The sequence below is a fragment of the Rhopilema esculentum genome, chromosome 3, assembly GCF_057945365.1.
Source record: "Rhopilema esculentum isolate cy_ngs chromosome 3, ASM5794536v1, whole genome shotgun sequence".
In the NCBI taxonomy this organism is placed as follows: Eukaryota; Metazoa; Cnidaria; class Scyphozoa; order Rhizostomeae; family Rhizostomatidae; genus Rhopilema; species Rhopilema esculentum.
In genome coordinates, this window is record NC_142817.1 from 4,640,290 (window position 1) to 4,661,724 (window position 21,435).

General features: G+C 35.1%; 3 protein-coding genes across 4 annotated transcripts in view; all 3 read right to left on the minus strand.

Annotated features, from left to right (window-relative positions):
• The window catches only part of LOC135692383 (protein MON2 homolog), a 31,937-nt gene extending 24,259 nt beyond the window's left edge, over positions 1 to 7,678 (minus strand). The window contains exons 1-9 of one of the 2 annotated variants that reach the window (XM_065210471.2): positions 6,914 to 7,678; positions 6,106 to 6,169; positions 5,811 to 5,935; positions 5,179 to 5,310; positions 3,967 to 4,096; positions 3,296 to 3,384; positions 2,442 to 2,567; positions 1,403 to 1,591; positions 660 to 784 (exon numbers count right to left, since the gene is read on the minus strand). In XM_065210471.2, the coding sequence (XP_065066543.2) occupies positions 660 to 784; positions 1,403 to 1,591; positions 2,442 to 2,567; positions 3,296 to 3,384; positions 3,967 to 4,096; positions 5,179 to 5,310; positions 5,811 to 5,935; positions 6,106 to 6,169; positions 6,914 to 7,015 (1,082 nt within the window). In that variant the 5' untranslated portion in view covers positions 7,016 to 7,678. The remainder of the gene's footprint in view (positions 1 to 659; positions 785 to 1,402; positions 1,592 to 2,441; positions 2,568 to 3,295; positions 3,385 to 3,966; positions 4,097 to 5,178; positions 5,311 to 5,810; positions 5,936 to 6,105; positions 6,170 to 6,913) is intronic. The other variant, XM_065210472.2, reaches the window with a different exon arrangement.
• Positions 7,679 to 10,440: 2,762 nt separating this feature from the next.
• Positions 10,441 to 17,570, minus strand: LOC135692387 (EKC/KEOPS complex subunit TPRKB). The gene is made up of 5 exons (XM_065210475.2): positions 16,445 to 17,570; positions 15,673 to 15,795; positions 14,102 to 14,191; positions 11,751 to 11,837; positions 10,441 to 10,605 (listed from the first exon to the last, which is right to left on the minus strand). Exons 1-5 carry the CDS (start codon positions 16,589 to 16,591, stop codon positions 10,519 to 10,521), a joined length of 534 nt encoding a protein of 177 aa, XP_065066547.2. The 5' UTR covers positions 16,592 to 17,570; the 3' UTR covers positions 10,441 to 10,518.
• Positions 17,571 to 17,722: 152 nt separating this feature from the next.
• On the minus strand, positions 17,723 to 20,727 carry LOC135692385 (ras-like GTP-binding protein RHO). Its single transcript, XM_065210474.2, has 2 exons — positions 20,567 to 20,727; positions 17,723 to 19,178 (listed from the first exon to the last, which is right to left on the minus strand). The coding sequence occupies exon 2, from the start codon at positions 19,174 to 19,176 to the stop codon at positions 18,598 to 18,600; it is 579 nt and encodes a 192-aa protein (XP_065066546.1). The 5' UTR covers positions 19,177 to 19,178; positions 20,567 to 20,727; the 3' UTR covers positions 17,723 to 18,597.
• Between the last annotated feature and the right edge of the window lie 708 nt (positions 20,728 to 21,435).

Consider the following 21,435-nt stretch of genomic DNA (forward strand, 5'->3'; position numbering starts at 1 on the left):
AGAGCACTTGACGTACAAAGTCAGGGGTCGTGAGTTCGTGCCTCGCTCCGGTCGGCTATTTTCCCGCACTCTCTATTAAATAAAGCTAGATTTACGATAACAAATTCATTAAAATTGCAAACAAATATGCTTTTCAGGCAAAGATCTAATTTGTCGGTTCTTCCATAGTTAGATTAAAATCCAAACTAATTTTAAAAATATTTACAATTATAGGCCCTAAAAATAAAACCAACAAAATGATATGTACAAAATGCACAAAATGATAACATTCAAACAAAAAATAAGCATAATATATGATAAAATATTATCTGCAATTAGAAATGATAATATATGGTTATTAAGCAGGGTCCATGCCACAATGGGGGTCAGGAGACCATGGCCTCCCCACTTTTCCGCTAAAAAGTGTAAAATCAGCTTAAATTGCTTATATAAATAAATCTTTAGATTACAAAGTCTACAAGTAAACAAAATGATTGCTGCAATTAAGGCAAGAGGTGGGAAGAGGGAACTTTCTTTACATAGCTGGCCCCCCAGCTTAAGATCAGTGGCACCAAACCTGTATAGTATTGCAGAGTATTAATTCTTAGAATAAAACACTAGAGGGGAAATGAGGAAACAAGGCGAAAGATATACAGTAGACAAAAGCAGATTCAACTTACCTCAACAGCTGTGGCTGTACGCAAAGAGAATGAAGAACTTCTAGCGCCAATGCACGTTGCCAAAATGGTTTGTCCGCGTCGAGGAATTTCACCAAGAGAGAAAGAAAAATTTCGCATTCAGTAACCTAAAAAAGGTAATTAGCATCAAAATAGTTTCAGGATCTAGATGCAACGGTTACTTTTTATCATTATGCCAAATATTCATTCATTGCAAATAATTGACTGTAAGCGAAGTATGACAGTAGGCAGAGCTTGTGGGAATATTTTTAAGGTTTTTGATGAACTGTTGGTAAAATAATTACAATTCGCAAATAGCAATAAATCGAAACTCGCTGATAAGACCAAACAGTCGTAGCTGCCAAACGCTATGTTTGTGACAGCTATAATGGCAGTTTTAAAAAACCTTTTGCACTTTTTAAATGAATGAATGGGCGTTCCTTGATCCTACGCAAAATTTTCCTGCAGTTTTTCCCTAATAAGTTTAACGATACCAGCTCTACATACTAAAGTACATATTATTGGCCATTTTCAGAAACCATTGAATCTGCAAAGATATATTGGCTTAGTTTGCTAAAACAACTCCAAAATATAATAATTGGCTTGTAGTTTGCTTTTTCCAATTAAAAAGATTACGTTGATAAATGGAAACTTACTGAGCAATACTTCAATAATATTTGTTTGCAGTTCAATTCAGCAAAGGTAAAAATCTTTTTATAAGGACGTATAATCTTGAGATGGCTTACCAAAAGTGTATAAAACTGTTTGATTAGTATAGAAACGATTCGCAAAAGCCTCATTGAAACAGGAAAAACAGGTTTTTCCACCACTGTTGCCTGGCCTGTGCCACCCTGTTTGAATTTGATGTTTGGTGAGAACAGCTTGATTATTAACGGGCAGACCCTTTCTTTCAAAAGGTAACAGAATTCTGGATGCTGAAAAAGAAATGAAAGTTATGGTATAATGTTAATTATATAAATAAAATACCTTAACTCTTCGAAAAAACGCGTGGGTGTTGTTTGTTTGTTGGGGCTTTTGTTCTAGGAGGGCGTTTAAAGAGGGGATGTTTTTCCAAACTTAATATTTAAGAAAACTACCAGTAAAATAATAGTTAAGACCGATGACCGGCATTTTGCAGACATACCAAAAAAATTCTTAAAGTTGTTTTGATGTTTAAAAAATGGTTTCAAACCGAATATTTCCTTGTTTGTATACAATAAACTAAAATAGCTAAGTTAAAAGTTCCAAGTTCTATCTTGTATTCTCTGAACTTTTCCATAAATGCCTCTTTAAACAAGGGAGTGATTAAACATTTCTTTGTCATTCTTTTGCATTTCAGCCAGGCCAGTCTTTTGCATTTTAACATTATCAAGGGGCTTTCATTCGAGGAAGCGTTAAAAAGAAGGGCGCGTCTGCTGCAAATGAGCACCCTTCTCAGTTTTTCAACGTTGAAGGTCTAGTGAATGTCTATTGCAGTCACTAAACCATTTTCCATAAACACTTGTTATACAACAGGTTTTAAGTTTTGGAGTAATGAAACGTCAAGGAAATTCTTTCATAAAGATGGTTCTTATAGCAGACTTGACAGTGTAAGCAGTGGCGGACACTTGGTCAAATATTGGGGGGGGGCAAGCCTATTGTTTTAATAAGATGACGTCACATTTCCCATTGTTTTAGAACAAAAGTCCATTGTTCTCTAAAGTATTGGGGGGCGGTCGCCCCCCCCTCGCCCCCCCAAGTGTCCGCCACTGAGTGTAAGCATGCTAAAGTCAAAGATATATCTACCTGAAGGAAAGCATTTGGGTAATGTTTAAGGACGGATTCTAACAACTCCAAGCCAAATGTTCGAGTCATTTCCTTGATTCCAACTAGCCAGTATGGAGAGTCGCCGCTTGTAATTTGACATAAATCCTGTGTTTTGAGAAATTATTAGAAACTAATTACCTTATGCGAAGGTTAAAACAGTAACATCAAACATAAATTATGCAATTCAGATTTGCTTGAATGAGGCCGAACAGAATGTTTGGCTCGAAGAAGAAAAAGAAAAAAACCTTGCACAAAAAAGCAATCATAAATTTCAAAAGACAAACAATAATGAATATATACTTTTAACTCCTAAAAATACCATGCGCTGCTAAATACAGTACTAATTCCAAACTGCTTTATAAATTTCTACTATAAAAAATTTTGGGATCTGACAAAAAAGAGTTTTCTGATCTACTAGAAGTGCACACATTCAACACTTCACCGATGACTTTAGGAACAGCAATGTCAGACAAAAGATTCTCAACAATATATTATGCAAACACAACACAAGATATAACTTTCGTGAACATTTGAAACTGGAGTTGTATATTAGCTGAATACAATGTCTTAAAACCGCATTGCCAAGGAAAAAGTGAGGGAGACAAATCTGAGCTACATAGCAATTTGCCACTTCTAGCTTAGGCTAAACTGAAGACAAGCTACAGAAATGGCAGCAAAACGCAGCAATATATAGAGCAGAAACTAATATTAATAGAAAAGCTATCAATGGTACCATGAGGAATTTTCAAATTTGGACAAAAACCAAAGGCTATTGTTAAGCCCCTGCTAGCCCAAAATCCACAGAATCCATTCAACTAAAATATATGATTTACCTGGAAAAGCAGGTATGCGTCTTGAGCTTGTGGATACAGAGTTCTGGGACACTTGCTGTGATATGCTGCACCAACCTCTGCAGGACTGTCTGTTGAAAACATGAAAATTTTAGAACCTGTCATTAACGCATTTTTTCTTATAACAAGAATAAGTAAGCTTTCAACATTAACATGTTTTCAACTCTGTTTTACATGCATGTTTCGAAAAGTACATATAAGGCTATAGTGTACTTATAAGGCATTTTTCCCCAAAAAATGTGACATAATAAATTATCTTGAAAACAAATGATTTAGTGGTTCTTCCAATACCACAGCACAGCCTGAAGATAAAAACAGAGCGAAATGACCAGAAAATAATTCAGAGAATTCCTACATTCAACTGAAAATTCACACACAGCTTACAAATATCTTGAAACAACCATTTGAACAAACTTAAATATTCTGAACCCTTTTCTCCAGAGATTAATTAATGTTTTAGTGGAAAACATCATTTCTGGTTATAATTTTTTCGATAAATTGCTGAAGAATGTAAATCCTTGCAGTTATTGCTAAATTTAGAATGTTAAATTATTTTCAATAAAAGATCTTAACTTTTTGAAAAATAAGGGTAACTACCTAGTCTCCTTACTATAAAAAGATCCTAGAAATTTAAATCAACATAGATAACAAACCTTTGACAATTTTATCTTCTTCAACCATCCTGTCCAAAATCACAGCTATGCTTTGCCTTATCGTTGCAGCAGCTGTACTGCTAATCGTTGAATCAGAGCTGAAGTACAGGTGAAAACAAATAACCACTGTCTGAAAAAAAAACAAATAGATCAAATAAAGGCAGACTGTACTTAATCAAATTCGTAGCTAAATAGAGGTGCTATGATTACAGGGGGGCTCTCATCTCGTTAGTTTACCTACTTTGAGAGGTCCTCCTTGAGAATTCTACTACATCTACTTGCATTGTGTTGTTGCTTTATTTTTCTATATCATTAGTATCAGTATTTTGTTAACAATTATTATTGTAGTAGAATTTGAATGATAAATCAAATCAAATGATACACCCAGCATTTTTCCAGACCCATGATTCTTCATTCATCTTGTTAAAAACTATACACTTAATGAATACAGTCCTCTAATGATTGCATCTAGCTTGAGACTCAGAGTAGCAACTTAGAATTGTTGTGTTCTATACATTCAACATATGTACAACTCTGCCTATACAGTATCAAGTATTTTATGACAAATGGTAAACATTAATTATCACTACCTTAATGGTTACAGTAGATTAATAGACAAAATTATTGAATTTTAAGCAGCTACAGTTCAGCTATAAAGATTCCTACTACTTAATCTCAGTAATTTTGAGTAATCAGAGATCAAGCACTTCTCAGAAAACCATGGAAAATTTACTTGCTATGCAAGAAAATAAAATGAATATTCCAAATATTGGAAACATGATCTTGAAACACAGGGTGAAAAAAATGCTTGTAAAGGAAATTAAATTACATCATGCAAATAGCAATGTAAAGCAACCAAAGATGTAAATGCTGCCACAGCAAGCTCTCCTGGACTCAAAACTGGTATGCAGGCCTTGTGAGGATAGGTGCTTGAGCTTGATCAAGTGCCTTTCTCTAAAAATGCCTAGAAAGTTCTAGGAGCACAATTGATCAAGCATCTAGCATGTTTATGCTGTATTAAACTAGATGCAAAAAACCTCACAATATCACAAAGTCTAAACTGTGTTTGAAAAGCTATACTGCAACCTTAAAAGAAGCAAACCATCTAGAAATAAATATGTTGAAACATATGCTCTTATTCATATCTAAAATATTTAGATGTAACTCATTCACTAAAAACCAAAGCCAAACAAAGGTTGAGGGAATAATTACTTTTGCAAGAGAATCCTTCTGAACTGCAGGAGAAGTTGTGATTAAAATCAAAATTGTCTGCAACACTCTAAGTTCTTCAACTCCTGCATTTGACAGCTCCCACAATTGATTGACAATACTTGGAGCATATCCCTACACAGTGAAAAGTTAAAGACAATCAAATTTTGTTTTGAACAGTTCTACTGTACAGCAAAAATAACAAAACTGCACTCAATCTTAATATACTATAGCTGTTTACAAAATGATTTTGGGGCCAAACTGAGGGGTTTAAAATCTGGAGGCTATCATAATAGGGTTTGTATCAATAGGAAAGAATGATAAAGCTGCCTGTCTGTTGCTTTTAGATGTATACAGCCCCTGACTAAAGTCTGGGTACACTGCACTTAATTTTTGCACATTATCATAGTGTCATCCTTTCCTCCTTCAAAAAAAGTTCTTGCAATTAATTTAAAGAGCTTCAGTGTTCCCTGATTGAATCCTGCAAGATATTAATAACATCTTTCTCAAGAATCAACATTGTTTTGGGATGAGGAGGGGGGATGCGCTGTCAGTCATTTTAAGTGGAGAATGCTTATTTTTCCAAAACAGCATTACTCTAAAGATTTTTGGAAGGACTGTAAACTCAGTAATACCTCTCCAATTGCACTGCTGGATGCCAGTCTTTGGATTGAAGTCAATGCTGTAGAAGCAATCTTTGGTGTCTTTGTATCGCATGCAAGCAACAGAGGGCGAAAAATATCATTGCTTTCGGACAAGACTGTGGAATGGAAAATGATATCAGAAATGTATTTCCATGAAATATACAAAATGATATAGCATCACAACAATGCAGTAAAAACAGCAAATCAAGTTGCAAATACAGAATGATTATGCAGAATTTGGGTTTTACACTTTTCAAATCATTTAAAGCTTAGGGGAAAATATTACCTTTGTAAACGTTGACATGTTGGCTTGAGACCATACGCAAACGTAGAATGCCCCCTTCTATGGCCTAAAATGAAACATAACATATAAATTACTAAAAATGTTTAAAATGGCTTTGAGAAAAGCAAACATTTGAGTATGGACTAAAGCTATGAGTATGATTGAGTATGAGTATGAAGAGAACAAAACCGATCCCCAAAGAGAACAGTCACCTTGGTCTTGCAGATCTAAAAGTACAACCAAAACATGCGATTCTGCTATTGGGCAGCATTTTCTGGAAAACCCTGATATTTGCTTTTTTCAAAGCCATTTTCAAGTTTTGTTTCACCAAAAGATTGTTTAAAAATGTTTAGCAAAGAACAGCTTATTTGTCAAAAATGTGTGTGTCTATACACTAGAATCAAGTCTTTAAGTCTAAAATCAAAAGTAATACATCTTTATATAATACTGAAGTAACAAAATTATAAAACATAGCTTATTTATGCAACTCAATATCTGGTTCAGTGCTGGTAGTTTTGTGTAATAATATTGATAAATACTGACAGCTTCGTTAAAGTTTCTTAACAAAATTAATCAATTTTTATGTCAAATCCTACTTTTGCGGAAATTTGTGATTTTCAATAAATATAAGGGTATCTATACAATTATCAAATTACATTCTTGCAAACTAGCTATATTTTCAACCACGCTGTGATAAAGAAATATAATTTTCAGAAAAAATACAGCTACAAATAGTACTATGTTGCGTATAAAGAAAACTTCTTATAACAAAGATTTACAGGAAAGCATATTTTCATAACTTTGCAATTACCTCTTTAACTGCTGGGAACTTTTTCTTCGATTCGTTGTGTATAAGTTTGAAGTCTGACATCAAAGTTTCAACAAAACGTTTAGCTTGAAGTTCTTGATCCATTTTTATTATCGATCAAAAAGTATATTATACCATACATATATATATTTTCTTCCATGCAACGTCTTTGCAGCAGGAAAATATTTGAGTGCAAAAATCAGCGACGAGTTCAATTCTGAAAATCCGGGGGTTGTAGATGAAGAGGTCTGTCTGATTTCAATACCAACGATATTTGTTCACATTTTGGTTTAATAATTACGTGAAATGGTTAATTTACGTTTCATTCAAGGCCCCTGAGCTGTGTTCTGTTGGCAACCAATATTATTGTTGGCAAACTCAACACGGTTGTGTGATATTTGTAATTGCTTTACACAAAACATCCAGCAACAAAAAGCTCGTCATAACCTATCCTCATATCTTCCAGCATCTATGAATGGGCTGTTACATGGTATATCCTCTAAGTGCAAGGAATACTTTAACATCGCAGATTACTCCTTGGCTATTCCTTCTTTCCACATTCGACTCGCACCACCATGTTGAATCCGCTGTGGGCATGCGTATTGCTTTTAGACGTGTATTCAGCCTCGTTGTGCTGTACAGAAGAAAACAAGAAACTGAAATGTTGGCAAGTAGGGCATTTGTCCAAGAATCTTGACATGCAAGAACCTTTTTGTTTCGTTTTCAAGAACCATGCATGAAAGTTTTACATTCAGAAACCCGCAGTTTTGTTATGATGTTGGGTAAACATTATGCAGGAAACATCTTCGTTGTTTTGTGAAATTACTTTCGAAAAACAATCATCTTAGAAAAAAAGTTTTCGAATCATAAATATTGTATTAGAGGAAATGAACGAAACTGTCTTTGCTGTTTGCACTCTTGATTCGCAAATCGCTGCTGGATTGAGGTGAAATGAAATGGCTTTTTGCAATAAAGGAAGACTGACAGGTGATTAAATAAATCAGCCATAGAAAGGACACATAAAAGCAACGATTTTCTCTCTATAATCAAATCATAGAAGGATATCTCAATGAAATAGCAATCAAAATGCGAAATCGTCACCCAGTTAATTTTAAACCCTTTTCATTATTCCTGTGATACCCCCCTTATACCACATGAGTCCTCTTTAAAAAACTGACAAAAATTCATTGCGTAGGGGTAGGTCATATTTTTCTAAGAATTACTTTAGAAAAATACATCTTATATACAGCACTTAAAGGGCCTGGTCACGCCCGTCACCCTTCCATTCCCAAGAAATTTTGCAATTTGCTTTTTCTGGAAGAACTGATCGCAACTTTTTGAAGAAGTCGGTTAATAAAATATGGGCTAAGCAAAAACAGAAAATGCTTTATACTCTTGAGCTGCATAGGATAAAAACTGCTTTTTAAGAAATTTTACTGCTTTTTCGTGCTTATTCCTAAATTTTGCAGTACCAGTGGCTTCTAGAGATTTGCGTTGATTACAAAATGCTACATGGTTGGCTCCAGGGACGTAACTAGTGGGGAGTGTAGGGGTTGTAAAGCCCCCCCCCCCCCCACCCCCCAAATACTTCACGAGTTCGTCGGTAAGTCTTTCAGTTTGTCTACAACATCCTTAGTCTGTCGGTAAAATCATCTACAGTAGGCGAAATAGCACCTAGATTCTTTTCCATCTATGTCTCCGTCGGTAAATTTTTTTATTGATGACCCTCCACACACAAGTTTGGAAGGTCAAGCGTCGCTACTGGTTGGCTTGCAGCTGGTTACAAACAAGGCATGGAAATAACTATTTTAACTAAAGGAATAGAGCCTCTCCTTGAAAAATTAAAACAGGTTTGCAAAAAATTGTAGAATTTTACGAGACTCTGATCTTGTTTATAATCCTTGACCAGTTCAGGAATATAGAAAAAAACGGTGATGACACTTTATGTTGCACAAGGATGGATGCCATTCAAAATATTGATCATCAAAAGATATAGCTGATTTCCTTGGTCGTTCAATGTTGAATCAAAAAGGTTGAGAGCGTTTCCTCTCAACCTAACATCGGTGAGCAGCGCTCTACAAATTGTGAGTCAACTTGAGTCTTTATCATCTTTAAAAACTCTCCATTCAGAATTCGGCAAAGCTGTGTATTACATGAACACATCGTGTTACATCTTTCCTCCAAAACATCTGCTTTAGTCAAAGATATCACTGGGACACAAAGAAGTCAAGGAAAATAGACTCTCGTTGTTACTGTAATTGTGAAAAATACACCCTTCCCTATCATATACACAACCATTATTTCTAAAACAGCTTCATTTATATGTTATAGAATCATGCTGTTGACTTGCATTTAAGAATCGCTTTATATATTTTCAGAAAAATTAAACGGGTGTCTTCACTTTATACAAGTCGTTACTCGTAGCAAATGAAAAGATGACTCCATAGACTTTTTAATTGTTAGTACAACGTAGCTTAGACGCAAGAACTTTCAACTTCATGTGGGCACTCTAAAGAGAAAACTGTCTGAGTAAATAAAAATACAAAAATGCAAAGTTTACTACAGTAAGAATGAACTTGAGGGTTACTCTATGGTAGTCAAGGCCTCCCAGGGTATCAACCCTGAAAATGAGAATGTTTTGCTTGGAAGACAACCCCAAAATTAACAGGGGCTATAGTGGATATCTACCTTAATGCACATAATTACATGCAAGAAAATTCCGAGGTATGAATAATCTTTTTTGCATTCTTAACAAATATATTGAACTTTCTAAAAAGTCTATTCATTTACCATGGTTTGAGCTTCACGGAAATTACACGCAAGAGTAAACCGGAGAACAAAGACTTTTAACATATTCAAAAAGTAGAAAAGATATTTAAAATTTGCTATCATATTGGCAGCGCACGGGGTTAAAATAGAAATCGGGTCAAAACTTGTAAATTGGAATCAAATAGGTAATTAATCTCTCTAGAAACCGTTATTTGGTTTAACTCTAAAAATTCTCGCCTTTTGTGACATAACAAGTTGGAAGTTTTTATATCATGCCAGAGAGAGAATCTAACACTGACTCGGGAAAAAAAACTCAGTTTGCAGACGACGTGGGGAATTGAAAAATGCCTAGGTCATTTGATTGTTCGAAAAGGAACTCCCGGTCAGTAAATTTTCTTACTAGGGGACGTTTTCACGGATCAAGTTCCTCATGTTTGTGCTAGACATGCAGGGTTGAAAAATGGAAATAATTCACTTAATTTATCTTGCTACCTTTTATCTTATTCCTACATGAAGTTTCTCTTTTTCCTTTTTGTGATTTTAACAGAACATGGTAGTTCTGACTTATACAGACGCGTGCCTAACAAAAAGCAATTTCAAAAATTTTTTGAAAGGAGCGTTGTGATATAACAACCGAGTACCACAATTCTCAAAGATGTCTATCTAGCCGGAGATGTCTCAAAAAAATGATCAAGTGTCTTTTTGAACGCTAGATAAATCCAGGTATATTGAAAGTGTTCTTTCCCCAGCAAGGAATCTCCTTCTTTAAAGCCTTAGCGGTGTACATCAAAAGACATGCTGTCATCTCGATTTGATACTCAAATTATGTTTCATCATGTTTAAGAAGCCTCTTTAACTGCAATTCTGAATGCAACTGCTTCTGCTAATGTCCCAATGTTTAGTTCTTCATCAGTGACTTTGTACATCTGTAAAAACATACATAGTAATTAAGCAAGAACATGAATTTAATGATCACCATAGAAGAAGTTACTCTTTGCCAGGAATAGACCTGATCAAGAGTCACATGGTAACAAAGCTTTTTTCTTGCAAAGCTTTATATGATATTGTGGCCAGAAAAGAGGATACCTACATGGGTAGAAGAATGAGAAGCATGAAAGTGGGGAAGAGAAAGCGGGGAAGGCCAAAGAGAAGATTGGAGGATTGTGTTAGAGGAGACATGGAGGAGGTTTGCGTCACTAAGGAAATGGCAGCAGACAGGAAGGAGTGGAGGTGTATGATCCGCACCGGCTAACCTACCTGAGGTAGGAAAAGCCGAGAGAAGAAGAAGAAGAAAAAAAAGCTTTACATGATATATTGATAACGGAGATCTCCCAATCGAATACAAAAACCATGATGAAACGTTTAGCACAACATTCCCGTTAACTATAGAACAAATCACTATTTAATCAAATTGTTCTTCAAATTGTTTGAAGGACTACAACACTATCTTCAACCTCAAATATACTAATTTGAGATTTAACTATTATTGGTTTATTACGCACCAAATTGAGGCAATTTTTTAAATTATCATTCAAAATTTCATTCACGAATTCACGGATAGTTAAAGCCTTTTCACGACATAACGCAAGGAAAACTCACGTTTCACGCTTCACGCAGGAATCTTAATTCACGAAATCATGCATAAAAAATAACGATTTCACGATTTCACGCACGAAAATATGGCCAATAACGCATCACGCAAAAAAATGGGGGGGGGGGGCCAAATATCTAATCAAATGTAAGCTCGTTTTTGTCCATATGTCAAAAAGTCATTCTAGAGATCTATTTCTTGCTAGGCTATGAAAATCTCTCTTAAAATCTAACGAAGATTACTGTCAACCGGTCTGTCATAAAGTGCCTGATACTGTATAGGCAGAGCTGTACATGCTGTTGCCTGATGAGCACATTAAGTGTGAAAACTGTGAAGTAGCGATTCAGAACCGTCCGTCAGAACCGTCCGTCAGAACCGTCCGTCAGAACCGTCCGTCATACATCGATTAACGTCTCTTTTAATGTGGACTAGACCATCATTTCATCCTTTATTGGGTAACTAGAAAATAACATTTAATACCTTTTTGATTTCTTCTTCATTGCAAAACGTTGGTAGTTCATCAACTGAGCAACTTTCTCCATCTATCTCATTAACATATGATTCAATCTGAAGAAAATATGCAAGTTAAAAGATGACTTCACTACAGACAGTCAGCGGATGACCCGGAAGCTAATGGGACCACCGTTTCTGAATAAAGGTTACTAACTTGCAATTTCCCATTGGGAGAAATAACGAAGATTTGCCTGCCAGAAAAATTATGACCCTGTCTTAGAATAAATGCTGAAAATATGATACCTCTTCTGGAGTAAAATTCTAAAAAACATGATACATGTCCTCGAATGAGATTCAAAAGAACAGATGGTTCTCTTTGGCTTATAATGGTTATTCAATAGATTTTTGAGTTCTAAATTTTAGCTTAAAGAAAAAACACAATGAAATGGACGACACTAGAGCAAAACATGCCAAAATCATATTTATATGACGCAAGCAGGTGCGGAAATTATCAGGGCAGGAGTCCCCCTCCGATTAAAAATTATCGGGAACTTTGATTTTGTCTTTAAATTTTAAGATAGGGTTTGTATTACTTGGGAGGACCCTTACTGTGTAAGTGAGTTTAATAATAGGGAAAACCTTATCTGGGTGACTTCTGACTCAAATTTAATAGTTCTGAGCAGATTTTTGTTATGTCTTCTGACGTCACATTATTGCAAAGTTTAACAAAAGTCTTTTATTGGTTGAGTCTACATTATCACTCCCCGATGAATAATTAATCAAAATGTAATTCCCCTTTTATAAAACAACAAAAGCTTTCTTTGCCTGCATCATCCTAGAAACTGCTTAATTTTTTGTGTAAAACATTATGATATTTGCAATGAATTCAAGTATCTGATCTGGTCTTTCTTGGGTTTAAACACTATTTCATGAAAACAGTTTTTTGGCGGTACAGAACTTGAAAATGCCTTTGAAAAAAGCAAATACTCCTCAGAGCATAAAACGTCAGAAAAAGGGTCCGAAAAAACACGATGAAAAGTATATACCCAGTTTCGGATCGACATTGGCCAATCAGAAAAACGCAAGCACAAGACCGGTATAGTTGACCAATCAGTGCCGCGTGCCTGAAGAAAAATTACCACTGGAGTCCAAAAGAGAAAACGAACTCGTTCTGTCTACCCAATGGCGGCTTTTTCGTTTGTATGTAGGTCGATTCCAAAACTGTTGGATGGAAAGATGACCGGGCTCTGCCAATTATACTATAATTTCACGAAGAGGAGTTGAATCTAGTTCAAGATTGATTCATGAACAAATTTTATCCTACATATTTTATTTCGCACTCTTATAACAATTTAACCTTAAAACTATTCAACTTTCATTTCATAGAAAGTTTAGTGACCTTGCAGAAAGATTGGACAAAAACATGATTTTTGCAAACAATATTTTTTTGGTACAGAATTTGAAAATGGCTTTGAAGAAAGCAAAAATTTGAAACATTTTTGTCGCACAGAACTGTTGAGGTTGCCCAATCAGTGCCGCTTGCCTATCGGAGTCCTAAGATGAAAACGAACTCCTTCTGTCTACGCAATAGTGGCTTTTCCATGTTTATGTAGATAGATCCCAAAACTGTAACATGGAACGACGATGAGGCTCTACGAATAATTCGAAACATGTCGCCATTATATTTTTTTGCACAATCTAGGTTCTAGTAAATGCTGCCCGATAGCAGAACTGCATTTTTTGGTTGTCGTTTTTGATCTACAAGACCGAGGAGGCTGTTCTCTTTGGAGGAGAGTTTTGTTCCTAATGCTTGAAAACACATGCTGCTTTACTCTATCCCCTAATCTTTGCGTTATGCGTCCTACGTAGCCAGAATCACAATGGGACGTAAACTCATAGACAACGTAACTCATACAAACGAAAAAGCTGCTATTGTGTAGACAGAGAGTTCGTTTTTTTCTTTTGGACTCCAATGTTAATTTTCCTATAGCCACGCAGTACTGATTGGCCAACTATACTGGTCATGTGTTCGCCCAATCTCTATCTAAAACTGGATATATATTTACCATTTGTTCTTTCGAAACTTTATTCTGGCCTTTTATACTCGTCATTTTTAGTAAAGTTTTTAATTTCCACAAAGTCATTGGCAATTTTTTTCTTGATGTGAGTTGAAATGACATCCTCTAGATAGCCGCTCCCCAGAAAGGCGATCCTATATGATATATGTAAGGCCAATTGGATTTTCTTGGACAATTAATATAGACACATGAAAAGCCTAATGATTTTGGACATATATGGAGGGAAAGAACTCCCTGGCTCCAGCAGCCCTGATCCAATACCAGCAATAAAAACAAAACAAAAATATTTGTGAAACTTACTTTATCCTCTTTCTCCACATCAAATAAGCATGCAAGTAGCAAGCTTGTATCTTTATCTTCAACTCCAAACTTCTTTAGTGAATCTGAAATCTATAAGGAGAACTAAATATGAGAATAAATAAACAAATCTGTTAGCCACGAATAATGGAACAGTAAACAGTTCTGACAGCTTGCATAACCTTATGCAGAAAATCAAGCAAGATGTCAATCACCTTAGCAAAAAATAAGTAGAAACAGGATGTAAATGTCTTTTTTTGAAAGCGCTACTAAAAACCATTGGCAAGAACATAGCCCATTCTTGAGATGGCTTGAATCTAATTGGAAATAACAGTTAAGAAAGACAACAAATAATTTGACCTCAAGCCTACCACCTTTCCCTTAAGTCATTTCAGCTTCTTTGAGCATTTTTACAATAAGCCCTTCCTCCAGTAGGTACCACAGTCTACATAGTATTTGATAATAGATAATTCTTAAAGCAGACAGCTCATGACAGCTGGAGCATGAAAGGCTTTTCGCTTTTGTCTCCAAGCTATGGCAGAAAAGTCTTTTCATAAAGAAATGACATTAGAATAGTTAAGGCTTGATCCAAATAAAATAACAATTTAATGACAAAAATAATATTCTATCTAAAACTGAAATCGTTTGACTCAAGCCCATTTTGATATCAAATCAAGACTTTAGCAATTTCAACATAGATAACTGCCAAGGCAAATGTTCTTTTCATTAAAATGTTTAAGATTGGTATTAAATAAAGAAAGACAAGAGGATTTTACATAAATTAAATCAGCCAAGCTGACATTCACCACAGGTTGGTAATAACAATTTGAATTGTGAGTCGTATGAGAAAAATCAGCTGATTTTCACTTCAAGAGCACTTTGTTCAATTTGCAAAAATTCCTCTACTTGCCCCTGGTTGATAAACTCTCTGCTAACTTGGAAATTTAACCCAAAAGGGCATGCCTTAACTTACTCAAGATTTAGACTTTTTATATGAATTAAAGCACCAGAAAGAAAGATTTCATAGCAGTCTTCTAGAAACTTAAAATTTGCTTGCTCTTTTCATGAAAAGTGCCTCTAACAGTTCTCTTCAATCAGCAAACATAAATATATGATGAAAATTTGCCATTCAAAAAGACTGCTGCAATCTGGTTTCATTATTTGTATATTAATGAAGTTTTAAACCACATGAAATTGTAATCAACATTTAGATATTTAAAAGAATTCTAATATGTGTTTATAGGCCTGCCTTCAAAGTAAAATTATTCCTTTAGGCTTTCTCCATTGAACCAGCAAATTATGCTGTTTGCAAGATAAACAGATTGCATACAATTAAATAAAATATTGTTATGCACACCACCTTTTTGCTGGCAATTTTTTGCACTTCCAGTACTTACATCCAATGCTTCTTACTGTATTTGTCTCTACAAAGCCTGGAGGTAACCTAATTTGCATAAAAGTGGCACAAGAGACATCCATTCTGTTGAAATCAATTCTACAAATATTAACAAATCTATACAATTTAAGGTATTCAATGTAAATAAAAAATGATGCAAATCTTTCAACACACTCACACTATGAGAAGGTGATAGATTGAAGATAAGTTCTGTATGGAGAGTCCTTGTTTTCATTTTTCCATGAATCATTTGATGTCTAGCTTTGTTTGCTGCCACAACCAGTGAAAAACTATGACATACCTGAAACAGAATGACAAGGCATGTGAGCTATAAAAAACTGTGGAAGATATCACTGTCTCAAGGAACAAGAAGCGTAAATGCAGGTCATGCACAGGTCAATAAAACACAGATTAAACTGTGCTGGTCAAAATTAGTGGCCATAGGCCCAAGATTCTCGGATTAAAATTGTTTGCACAAAAGCAGAACAGTCATGCAGATCTTTGTTGGAGAATCACTGTAGAGAATACAGGAGGCAAAACTTTTTTGTAAGAACAATTTTATATGAGCACAAGCCTTGAAATTGGGTAAAAGTTAAGAAAAAAACTAGAACAAAAGATATATCTAGATTTTGTTGCGATCTTTGAGCAGCAGGTGTAAAACACAGGTCATGGGCACAAAGTTTCAGATATACAGAATTTTGACAATTGTCACAGTTTCACTCGTATATCTGCTGTCCAGAGCAAGTGTTCCACGTTGCTGGATCCTAGTTTCCTAATTAAATAAATGACTCTATGATATTTGAAACTAACTTTTCTCCACCACTTTTTTATTTTTCACAAGAGGTCTCTCAGCAGATAAAACACCTAAGATACATTGCAGACTGAATCTGGCTGACGTGATAGATAGAATTAATTTTAGCACTTAATATAAAATGAATTGAAAGCCTTACCACGGACGGCCTTAAAAGAGCTGCTTGAATATCGCCTCCAATTACTTTCTTTTTCAATTCAGAAACATTCTTTACATTCTTGAAAAGCCTAACTTTGAGTCTCCAGGAATCCTCTAGGCCCAATCGAAAACATTCGGTTGCTGCCATCTTGAATTCACTTGAATAACCTCTTAATGGTAGTGAGACAAGTTTCTCAAAGCAAACTCCAAGACAGCTTTGTAAAAGGCTAGCACAAATAATTAGACAGCCACTTCCAGGGTTGAAATCGCGACTTTTCCTGGTGCTCAGGCAGGGAGACAAACCATTGTTCTTGGATTAAATAGCCCAGCAACTGCAATTATTAGACTTGTTTACCATAAAGCGTGTTGATGATTTAACTGATGAAGGGGACTAAAGTTCTGCACTTCTTGACCACCATACCAAAGAATGCAAAAAATTGAACAATATGTGCTTTTAACCACAGAAAGCTTTTAAAGGTTCCCAAGAAAAATTAGCAAACTATCTGGCATTGAAAAATATTGGATTTTTATATTTCATTCTTTTCAACTAGGGTTTTCAAACATCAACTTAAGTGCATTTCATTTTCATACACAAAAAACTACGCTTAACTGGCGTTTTATTTAGAAACAAAGCTGTTTTCCTCAAAAGCAAATGTTAGGCTAGCTGTTTCTGGCAAATGCCAAGATACAATTCATTGTTTAGGGGGACAGCCCGTGTGTAAAAACAACAATATTTTGCAAAATGAAAGTATTGCGCTTATGCTACTCAAGTTTTCTTTGGGAGGGGCAAAGGCCATTGTCCCCTAGTATTTTGGTCCTTAGTTTTGAGAACAAAAACTATTCAAAAAAAGCACAACATCAACTTTTGTAACTCAATGCATACAAAGTGCTTATTTGGTTCTTTGGCAAATCAACATTTGCATTTCTATAAGACATCAAGTAAAGCTGCATCAAACTTTCTTGCCCAGTTGAATATTTGGTTTTTGCCTGAGATCCTAGTGCCCGCTTAATCATTTGATGTTTTTACACAGCATAAATATGCTAGGTGCTTGATCAATCAAGCTCCTAGTACTTTCTAGGGACATGTGAAGGCATATGATCAAGCTCAAGAGCCTCTTCTTGCAAGGCCTGCATTGGTCTGAAACTTTGATCACTTCTCAATTATTTCCCCATTACTATAATGATCTGAACTTTGTGATAATGTTAAAAGTGAGGACCCTTCAACTATTATTGTCAAATAAGGCACACTAGTCAGGTAAAAACAAGACAGATATCAAAATACATTACAGGTAATTAATTTTGATTATAAACCTTCAAAAAAACTATCCAAATGACATAACCTTAAGGAATTTTAAATGCTGTTGAGTTCATCTAAGATGACCCATTGTCATCAACAATTTTTCAAGTTTTACAAATCCAACTTTGCACAAGATTACTCTTAATTTTCAGCTTCTGCATTACTGGTTGGAGGTTATGGGTAAGTTTGATTCATTTTCTAACTCTCAGTAAATTTCTGGAAAATTAGTATTTTTTTGAAAAACTCCCAATTTGCATAAAGATATCTAGCAAATTTTCCTCACACTACAATCTATAAATAATTGAAATGTGGTCCCAATTGGGACTATATAGAGTTAATACTTTCAATGCAACAATTCCTGTATTTTTAGCTCCCAGACATTGTTTAATAGGAAATGCTAGCAATCTTTATGATGAATTTGAACAGCAGCTAACAAAGTTACTCCAACCAAACATGCAGCATAACATAAATCAAAATGGAACTCTCCAACTTACTAAATCTTAAAATAATGTCTTAGAAACTTGTCCTAATCTAAAATGGACATGAATAATACTGAATAGGCTTAACTACAAACAATTACATATTCTAATGTATAAGAATAAGAGACTTCATTTTCGGATGTCATACTACCATATCTGTTTGACATTATTTGGGGATTTCATTTGCTTTAAATGTTTGAGTGATGATAATAGTAAAAAAATCAAATAATAACTTAAACAAACGGTGGATCATTTCTGAGCAAACAAGGTAGAAACATCTTGAAACATAACACTTAGTTATTACAGTTCTTTAAAAGCTGTTTTCTTTGCTAGTGAAAGTATGTAGAGACCCTGTATAGTCAATCAGATGATAAAAGCCTACAGCAGGATACAACGCTTAGTTTTCTTCTTTTTCACTTGCAAAGCTGCCCTTGTTGCCATTTCAAAGACCTCTCTCACACCTTCTTTTGTCTTGGCAGAGCATTCCAGATATGCAAAAGCACCTATGTTATCTGCCATTACCTTGCCTTGTTCAGGTTTAACTGGCTCCTGCTTCATACGTGTTAACTCCCTCTTAATGGCTTCATCATTCCTGATATCTTTCTTGTTACCCACAAGGATTATTGGCACATTTGGGCAAAAATGTTTTACCTCTGGAGTCCATTTTTCTGGGATATTATCTAGGGAGTCTGGTGCATCAATTGAAAAGCACATGAGAATAACATCAGTGTCTGGATATGACAGTGGCCTCAGTCTATCATAGTCTTCTTGTCCAGCTGTATCCCACAATGCCAATTCAACTTGCTTTCCATCTACTTCAATGTCTGCAACATAATTCTCAAATACAGTTGGGACATAAACTTCTGGAAACTGGTCCTTTGAGAATACAATCAGGAGACAGGTTTTACCACAAGCACCATCACCAACAATTACTAATTTCTTTCTGATAGCGGCCATTTCTGAAAAATTAAATCACTGTCATCAACCTTGTAACATTCTCTTGTTAAGATAAATGTTTCTGTGACTTGGTTTTTGCAACATTTATGCTTATGCTATACTGCATAAAGAAACTAAAAGATCAGCATCAAAATTTGGTTCTTGTATATATATTGGAACAAATAAAAGGCAACTGAGGCTTTGCTTGCCCCATTTATAAATATTGGGCAATTTATAGTTTAAATTTAAATAAAAGGAACATAATTCTAACAGGAGTTGGAATGGTAAATAATAATTCTAATGGTAAATATGGAACGTAACTCTAAGCTAGTTAAGAGAGTTCTGAGCAATTCAGCTGGTTTTTTCTTCACAAATCAGAAGGTATGTTGATATTATTAATATCCATTTATATAGATATAAACTAAATTTTTATCTATATAAGATTTGATATGCAATTTTTATTAAGGGAAGCAAAGGCCAAAGTACTTTACTACTTTCATGCATGCATTTGACATACACTGCCAACCAAACTTGAGGAGATTTGCTGAACACCAAATCAAAACAATGTTGATAATAAATGGCAACAGTTAAAAGTGATAAGGTATGGTCCAAGTATGATGGTCCAAGTTTCAAGTTTTTCCATAATTCAAAAGGAATTACAGTCCATGTGTGTTTGAAATATAACAGAGTTTGAAACAAAACATTTAAAGTTTGTGAAATCAGTGGAAAAATCAAGGACAAATCAGTCCAGCCCAACTTCAGGCAATTTGTCTAGGCCTAAAAGGTTGTTGTTCCTTTCTCATGCAAAAGTTTGCAAATGAAAATAGCGTTTGGCACTAATAAGGTGCACATATTGATACTTAAACATTCAATACATGAAGATTTAAAAATTGACGAAGCATTGCAATCTGAAAAACCAAAATGCTTTGCAGCTGGACTTCCAAACCAGGTCGTTTTCGGCTTCCTTCATTTCCTCCATTTGCACAAAATAGCGAGGTCTAAACGTCTAATAAGTTTCAACCGGTATCTAAATAGTGCCTTATCAACCTACTTTTCAAGAAATTTGCAATGACAGCTTGATGTAAGACTAGGATGAGAAAATGAAGCTGACGTTAAACTCTCAGACAAGGCCTTGCCTATCCAATGTCATGAGCTAATACCTTCCCTTCAAATACCGACATTCAGGGGTGATTGTCAAATGATATGGCAAACAACGTAAGGGTTAACAGTCTAAAATTCTAAATGATAGCAAAATCTAGAAATTAACTCAAACTCGCAAGACGTTCTCTAGGGTATTTGAAGCATTCTTGAAACCTAAAAATGGCGGCCACAGAGCATGGAAGGGGAGAATGAGGAGGTTAGAAATACATATTCACGCAAAAAAAAATCTTAAAAGCGTACAATACCATACCTAGGGTCTGCTATTATAACTTCTGTTGTAGTATATTCCCTTCCTCACTTTGTAGACATGAAAAAGTAATAAAAAACAAACACACTATTCCGCTGAAACCACACCTCAATCTATGAAGAAGGAGACCAATCCTTAATTCCGTTCGGTGCCGCAAATAATGCAGGCTCCAAGTAGCTAAAACGTTTGACCTGATTGGTCAGCAGACAGTAAAGCGAGCAATGATTGGCTTGTTATAAGAAGAGGAAGTATGTCAATCATTCGTCTTCTTGTAAGTACGGGGGCGTTTGTATATCCCCCCTGGTTCTAAGGTAACAGGACCGATGCTGACTGGGTTTCCCAAAATATTCTTTATTTTTATGAGGTATTTAAGAGAACTCGAAGGTCGTGGGCATTTACTTGCAACAAGATGAATCACTACCACAGACGCATTCATTGGACAATTTCTACTCTGTGTCATGCCGTTTCCATGATCCTGGGGCGAGTATCCCCAGACCCCTTCTATAAATAAATCAGATATATACAGAGGTCGTCAACAGAGATATAGTGACTGTCGTTCAGTAAACAGCGGAGGTCAAAATTGTTAAAAGACGTGACAATAACTAAAAGATCATGAGATGAAGCAGTGAAAGAAAGGGAAAGATCTTTTACCAAGGAATTTGCTGGTATTTTAAGATTTTTTTGGGCCGATTCATTTTGTTCAATATTTTTAAGCTACTGTCTTTATTTTCTACTTGAATATTCATGTTATTTAATTGAAACTTCGCTCAAGGACATAACCATACATTAAAAGTTCATATGGTTGAAATGGAATAGCAAAACATACGAAATACCTGGTTTGAATATTCTTGTAAATAATTTATTGTCATTTT

Coding starts and splice junctions, on each gene's coding strand:
- LOC135692387 (XM_065210475.2), bottom strand. CDS start 16,591: ATGGCAGCAACCGAATGTTTTCGATTGGGCCTAGAGGATTCCTGGAGA. Junction 15,796..16,444: donor CTCTTTTAAGGCCGTCCGTG/GTAAGGCTTTCA, acceptor ATTCTGTTTCAG/GTATGTCATAGTTTTTCACT. Junction 10,606..11,750: donor ATGAAGAAGAAATCAAAAAG/GTATTAAATGTT, acceptor ATGTTTTTACAG/ATGTACAAAGTCACTGATGA.
- LOC135692385 (XM_065210474.2), bottom strand. CDS start 19,176: ATGGCCGCTATCAGAAAGAAATTAGTAATTGTTGGTGATGGTGCTTGT.